Source organism: Rhincodon typus, chromosome 46 (assembly GCF_021869965.1).
Source record: "Rhincodon typus isolate 14 chromosome 46, sRhiTyp1.1, whole genome shotgun sequence".
NCBI lineage: Eukaryota > Metazoa > Chordata > Chondrichthyes > Orectolobiformes > Rhincodontidae > Rhincodon > Rhincodon typus.
This window is the reverse complement of record NC_063377.1, coordinates 10,724,940-10,732,284: the sequence shown is the minus strand read 5'-3', so window position 1 is coordinate 10,732,284 and position 7,345 is coordinate 10,724,940. Positions and strand designations below refer to the sequence as shown.

At 40.8% G+C, this 7,345-nt stretch overlaps 1 protein-coding gene across 2 annotated transcripts in view; it reads left to right on the top strand.

Annotated features, from left to right (window-relative positions):
* The first annotated feature begins 3,273 nt into the window (after window positions 1-3,273).
* Window positions 3,274-7,345, top strand: part of LOC109928938 (mothers against decapentaplegic homolog 4-like) — a 43,848-nt gene continuing 39,776 nt past the window's right edge. For both annotated transcript variants that reach the window (XM_048620497.1, XM_048620496.1), the window contains exons 1-3: window positions 3,274-3,365; window positions 4,503-4,523; window positions 6,849-7,082. In XM_048620497.1, coding sequence (XP_048476454.1) covers window positions 6,917-7,082 — 166 coding nt within the window. In that variant the 5' untranslated portion in view covers window positions 3,274-3,365; window positions 4,503-4,523; window positions 6,849-6,916. The remainder of the gene's footprint in view (window positions 3,366-4,502; window positions 4,524-6,848; window positions 7,083-7,345) is intronic.

Here is a 7,345-nt window from a genome sequence, read left to right as displayed (position 1 = left end):
CAATTGAAATGGAGAGAGACGAGAGAACACTGAGATACAGAGCGGATCTAGGTGTCTTAGTGCATGAATTACAAAAAATTATTGTGTAGAATTCACCAAGTGATTAAGAAGATAAATGAAATTATACTTGTCATTAGCGAAATGGAATATGAAAGTAAGGAACTTTTGCTTGAGTCATAAAGCCATAGAGATGTACAGCATGAAAGCACACCCTTCAGTCCAAGTCATCCATGCCGACCAGATATTCTGAAGAAATGTAGTCCCCTTTGCCAGCATACCCCTCTAAACCCATCCTATTCATATGCCCACCCACATGCCTTTTAAAATGTTGTAATTGTACAAGCTTCCCCCACTTCCTTTGGCAGTTCATTCCATACATGCACCACCCCCTGCATGAAAATATTGCCACTTGGGTCCCTTTTAAATCTTCCCCTCTCTCACCTTCAACCTATCCCCTCTAATTTTGGACTCCCCCCTCCAATCGGGGAAAAGACCTTGTCTATTTACCCTATCCAAGCCCCTCATGATTTTATAAACCTCTATAAGGTCACCCCTCAGCCTCCTATGCTCCAGAGAAAATAACCCCAGTCTATTCAGCTTCTCCCTATAGCTCCATGCTTCCAATCCTGGCAACATCCTTGTAAATCTTTTCTGACCCCTTTCAAGTTTCATAACATCCTTCCTATAGCAGGGAGACCAAAAACAGCATAACCAATATCCTGTGCAGCGCAACATGACCTCCCAACTCCTATACTCAATGCACTGACTAATAAAGACAAGCCTACCAAATGCCTGTGACTCCACTTTCAAGGAACTAGGAGCCTGCACTCCAAGGTCCCTTTGTTCAGAAACACTCCCCAGGACCTTACCATTAAGTGCATAAGACCTGCCCTGATTTGCATTTCCAAAATGCAGCACCTCACATTTATCTAAATTGAACTCCATCGACCACTCCTTGGCCCATCGGCCCATCTGATCAAGATCCCACTGTACCCAGAGCTAACCTTCACTGTCCATTACACCTTGAGTTTTGGTGTCCTCTGCAAATTTTCCAACCATACCTCCTATGTTCACATGCAGAGATGAAAAGCGGTGGATGCCAGCTCCAGTCCTTGTAGCACATCGCTGGTCACAGGCCTCCAGTCTGAAAAGCAACCCTCCACCATCACCCTCTGTCTCTTACCTTCGCCAGTTTTGTCTCCCCATGTGAGAGACTAGATCAAGGGGGCAAAGTTTAAAACTAAGGGGTTCTCATATAAGTCACAAACTTTTTTTCACCGAGGGTTAACAGTCAATGGAGCTCTCTTCCACATAGTGGTGAGGCAAGGCCATTGAATATTTTTAATGAAGAGGTGGATTCTTGACTAACAAAGGGTCCAAAGAATATTCGGAATAGGCAGGAAGATAGAATTGAGGCAGTCGGAACAGTCATGATTGAATTGAATGGTGGAGCAGGCTGTAGGGACTGAATAGCCTACTAATGTGTGTTCATTAAAGAAGAAACCAGACCTTGTATTTTTTTCTTTTTTGTTAGGCAGACAGGAGAGATCTGTGATTTTTATTTGAGGAGGAGCCAGAAATTATTCATGTTTGTTTCTTCTGACTAGTAGGATTTGCTAAAGAAACAAACATATGAATAATTTCTAGACACAATTTTCCACACGCACAGCCATGCTAACTATCCCTAATCTGTCCTTGCCTTTCCAAATGCATTTAGATTCTGTCCCTTTTTGAATCCCCCCCCAACAACTTAATTACCACGGACATCAGGCTCGTTGGTCTGTGGTTCCCTGGCTGCTCCTTGCAGCCTGTCTTAAATAATGACACAACACATTAGCCACCCTCCAGTCTTCTGGCACCACACCTGTGGTTCTTGATGGTACAAATATCTTTGCTAGCTTCCCACCGTGTCCTGGGATATACTTGACCAGGTCCTGTGGATTTATCTATCTACATGCATTTTAAGACCCCCAACACCACCTCTTCTGGAATGGTGAAGTCTTTTCAAGCCATCAGTATTTACTTACCTGAGTTCTGTAGCTTCCGTGTCTTTCACCATGGTAAATACTGATGGGAAATATTAATTTAGGATTTCATCCATCTCCTTTGGCTGTGCACATAGACAACCTTGTTGGACTTTGTGGAGCTCTGTTTTCTCTCTAGTTACTCTTTTGCCCTTAATATACTTGTAGAATCCCTTTGGATTCTATTTTACCTTATCAGCCAAAGTTATCACATTCCCTTTTTGCCCTCCTAACTTCTCGCTCCTTTGTACTCCTACATCCCCTATACTCCTCAAGGGATTCACTTGAACCCAGCTGCCGATACCTGACACATACCTCTTCCTTTTTCTTGACTAGTGCCTCAATATGTCAAGTCATCCAGTGTCCCCTACTCCTGCTAGCCTTGCCCTTCTCACTAACAGGAACATGCTTGCCCTGAACTCTTGTTATCTCACTTTTTTGAAAACCTCCCACTTGCCAGGCATTCTTTTTACCTGTGAACAGCCTCACCCAATCAAGTTTTAGAAGTTCCTAATATGATCAAAATGGGCCTTACCCCAATTTAAAACTTTGACTTGTGAACCGGGCCTATCTAATTTATTAAAACTAATAAAATTATGGTTCCTGGTCCCAAAGTGCTTCCCCACTAACACCTCAGTCACTTGCCCTGCCTTATTTCCCAAGAGGTGGTTGAATTTTGCCCCTTCTCTAGTAGGGCCGTCTACATTTTGATTGAGAAAGTTTTCCTGAACACACTTGACAAAATCCTCTCCATCCAAGTCCTTATTGCTATGGCAGTTCTTGCATCAAGGATGGCATCTTAAGAATTTCACGCACCTTTAGTAAGAAGTTAATTATGAGTGCTTCAGGATATTTTGAGGATGTGGTCAGGTTCTTCAGAATGCAATTTGCTTCTGTTTGCAATACTGGAAAATCAATTCGGACCCCTAGGCACTACAGACGATTTGGTAGATAAATCGTTTTCAAAAGGCCTACATGTTTAGTAGCAGGGAACTGAGATGAACAGAACTGACAGTATAACACCAGGTTAGTGCAAGGTTAATGCAGAAGATACTGAGCTTTCCAATGTTGAAGGACATGGTTAAGCCATACTATAAATGTATTTGATGATATTTCATTAAATAGCATTTGGAATTGACGGAATTTTAATTGTGTTTGTGTTTCAGGTCGCTGGCAGGAAAGGTTTCCCTCATGTGATCTATGCCCGACTCTGGCGCTGGCCAGATTTGCATAAGAATGAACTAAAGCACGCCAAATTCTGCCAGTTTGCCTTTGACTTAAAATATGACAGTGTCTGTGTCAACCCATACCATTATGAGAGGGTCGTCTCACCTGGAATTGGTGAGTGGTGAAGTGTGTTATTAGCTTTTACAGAATTCACAAAGAGCCCAAAAGTGCAATAATTTAAAACTGCTAACCTCGCACCTATTTGTTCCCATTCCGTAAGTTTTCTTGAACTCTCTGATGTTACCAGTGAATTTCTGCTTTGGGAAAAGAGAAACACTTGGGCATACACTGCTGTCATTTTATTGACATCTCCAACTTAAGTATTCAGCATTCTGGAAAATTAGGTGAGAAAGACCGACATCAAGAATTAAATGTTTAGTTAAAGCTCAAATTTTGTAGGCAGAAGATAAACTGAGGAAGCTAAATTCACAGCTTTTAGTTTCTAAGAGATTGAGCTGGATGTAATCAATTGTACAAGTTCTTGAGTCATCACCTGAAAGAATCACTGAATGGAGCAAGTGGGGAACCTTGGAGTTGGAGGGACCAGCCACAGCAGAAATATTGACTTAAAATGAAATTCCATAACCATGGAGATGGCTTATTGAGAAGTGCATGATACTAGACCCCAAAAAACAGATTTTGGAGTTTCCCAGATAAAGAATTGGATTGTTCCAATTGTTCAAAGGTTGAAGTCACGGAGTATTTATTGTAGCAAACCTGGCAAATGGGCACATGAACAATCATAATGAAAACCATGAAATTAGCCAGAACTCTTAAAGAAGATAAGTGTTGACAGTTTCGAGAACGCTCTATGTAAAAGAGCAGAACAGGAATTAGCAAAGTCACTGGTTAAGACCTCCGTATTTGTGAGAAGGAAATATGAACTGTAAGGGGAACAAAATAGATCATTGTGACCGAGATAATTTTGGTGTTACATTCCCTCCTAACAATTTTCATAGGACAGCAGGGTTGGTTTTGAACTGTGTTCAGGGAAACACTGGGATGTTGATGCTGGGTGAAAATCCCACTCAGTTGCTAACTTTGAGTTGTATCTCAGGAACATATGGAGAATCTGATTAGCTGCAGAGTGAAGCTGTTGACTGGCTTTTTTCATGGTGCACAAGAGTATTACTTTGTAGTTGGCCACAGATAATGGCTGACTGGAAGTATGAACTGTCCTGTCTCTTTCTGCTGCTTTCTCTTCCTTCAGACTCCAGTAGACACTAAAAAGTCTCTATTTTTGTTTTGCAGGTGTCAGTCTTCAGAACACAGGTTAGTATTTCAAATTACTTGTTTGAACTTGAAAGTGTTTTTACATACATTGTTGAGAGTGTCTCAACAAAGTTCTGTCACTGTGGCGAGAGAGTTTATGCAACCTCTATACTGATAGAGGAGCACTGTGGATTATTGCTTAGTAAACCTACATCAATGGCTGTGTGGAGAATAAAAGCTGACGGAGTTTAGATAGAAGAACAGCTTTGAATTGGTACTTATGTGGCTCAAGTGTTTTCCTAAATCAAAAAAAGCCAAGTGACATAGTTAATGTTGCAGCAAGGACATGTCTCATGTTGAAAAAGTTCTAGGAACACATGATTCCAAGGTAATTCAAAGCAATGTTATGGCCTCAAGCCACAGAAGACCATATTACAGTTGATGGCCAAAAGCCTGGTCAAAAACTTCTGTGCAATAAAGGACAAAAGAGAGAGGCTTCAGAGAAATTCTAGAGTTTGGGACATCTTGAAGACATGGCCATCAATGGTGGAGCAATGAAAATTCAGGACACTGAAGCCAAAACGAAATTGGTTCACTGTCTTGCAGGGTTTTGGGGCTGGAGGATATGAGAGGAATGGGTGAGACCATTTCAATTTCAAATTTTTCACATTATACTCCATTTGGCAGATATTTGCCCACTCACTTAACCTATCTGCCTATTTATCTCTCTATATGTCTCTTTGTAGCCTTCTTTTGTCCTCTTCATGCTTTACTTTCCTCCTGTCTTTGTCATCAGTAGATTTGCAAACCATACCTTTGGTCTGTTTTGTTGTTATGCCTCAGCTAGTTTGAAGTATACCTTTTTAAGAGACATGCTTATGATGGCATTATCATATCAAAGCATATGACCTGAAGGTATGAAAGCCTTCGCTGTATCTTAAATAGGGCATGGCACACTGATGGAAGCATGCTGTTATTGGTTTTTGTTAGTATTAGCCCAAACATGAAGTCAAGTGACAGTAATATATGTATCTAAGTACCATGTTACCACATCTTGTGATATGGGAACTAACATCAACATTGCTGCATCAGGCACAGATACTGTACTGGAGGCAAAGCCCACACCACAGTAGGAGATCACCTTCACCCAAGTCACATATAGTAAACCATTGAGGTCCCAACACTGTTCACTGTGGCCAGTCATTACGTCTTGCCATTCTCTCTGGTTTCTGTTAGCCAGCCAATCTTCTATCCATGCCAATATGTTAACCTCCTAAACCATAAGCTTTTCTTTTCCACAAAAGCATTTATCAAATGCCTTCTGGAAACCCAAGTACAAAATAATCACTGATTTCCCTTTTATCCTCAAAGATTCCAATAGATTGCTTAAACATGATTTTCTGTTCACAAAAGCATATTGACTCTGCCCAATTGTTTTTTTTTCCAAAGTGCCCTCCTTTTTGCCATAACAGCTTCTAAGATTTTCTCTAAGACAGATTTTAAGTTAACTCAGCTGTAATTTCCTGCTTTCTTTCTCCAGGGTTCTCAAGAAATTATACTTGACACCTTCTAATCTAATGGGACTTGACCTAAATCTAGGGAGTTGTGGAAAATTAAAACTAATGCATCAACTATCTCACTAACTACTTTTTGCAAGACCCAAGGATGAGGTCCCATTAAGACCACGGATTTGTTAATCAGCAATTCCAACAATTTACACAGTCCTACTTCCTTGGTGATTGTCATTTTCTGAATTTTGGAAAATGCAATACACCACACTATGTTTCACCTTTGTCTATACTACAAGCAACATTCTCAGAAATCTTGAGTTTATCGAACATGATTTCCCTTTTTTGAATCCATCCTGACTGTGCCCCATGTTGCCTTTTTTTGTCTAAATATTCAGTTATCATAACCTTTATAGTAGCATTTTAACGTTTTCCCATTGAGAGATATTAAGCCACTAGGTCTGTAGTGCTTTGTTCTCCGTCTCCCTCTCCCTCTGTCTCATCTCAAATAATGAGATTACGTTTGTTTCTTTCCAGAATTGTTTTTGGCAAATGGGTAATACTTAAATGGGAGAGGAGAGGAGAGGAAGAAAGTTTCATTCTGGAGATCAAGTAAATGATGGAGGATGATGCATTGAATATTGACAGTTGGAAGCTGCTTTTGTCGGGAATGGGTTATACCCAACCTAGTTACAGGCTGGCAACAACTAATGAAGTGATAGCAAAACCCCCAAGATACCATAGTCCATCATGGTTTAAGTTGTGACATAACTATTTTTCACACCTGTCTTAAGTCCTAGATGCTGTTTCCTTCTGCTTTTTACTGTCTGGTCATCAACTGAATGTAATCTAAATTATTTGCTTGGTTATGTGTTAGCTCCTCCTACTCGTTTGGTGAAGGATGAATTTGTGCATGAGTGTGTGCAACTTGATAGACCACAAGTCATGCCGCATGCTGAGGAACATAGGCTTCAGCCAGTCAAACACCCGACTAACGCACGACCATCTTCTGAAACCTACGTACAGCCCCTCCCGGCTCCAGTACTTTCCTTACCAGAGACATCCAGAGCCACTGTGCACAGCTTTCCCAACATTCCAATGTCATCTCCTCGTGAGTACATTGTTTTACTGGCTACTCTTTTGTACTATAATTCCTGAATAATTTTGTTCAAGTGCTAATGGATTAAATGCTATGGGTCAAAAATCAACAGAAATGCTTTAAAGATTTTGTCAAGCTGCTATGTTAACATGATATGAGGTACCGCAGGATAGCAGCTGTTGAGAATCTCCACAGAGAGCTGCCGAGTGTGACTATGAAGAGGCCAGAGCCAACTGAGGATATGGAGAATATACTGCTTACTGCTGATTATTGTA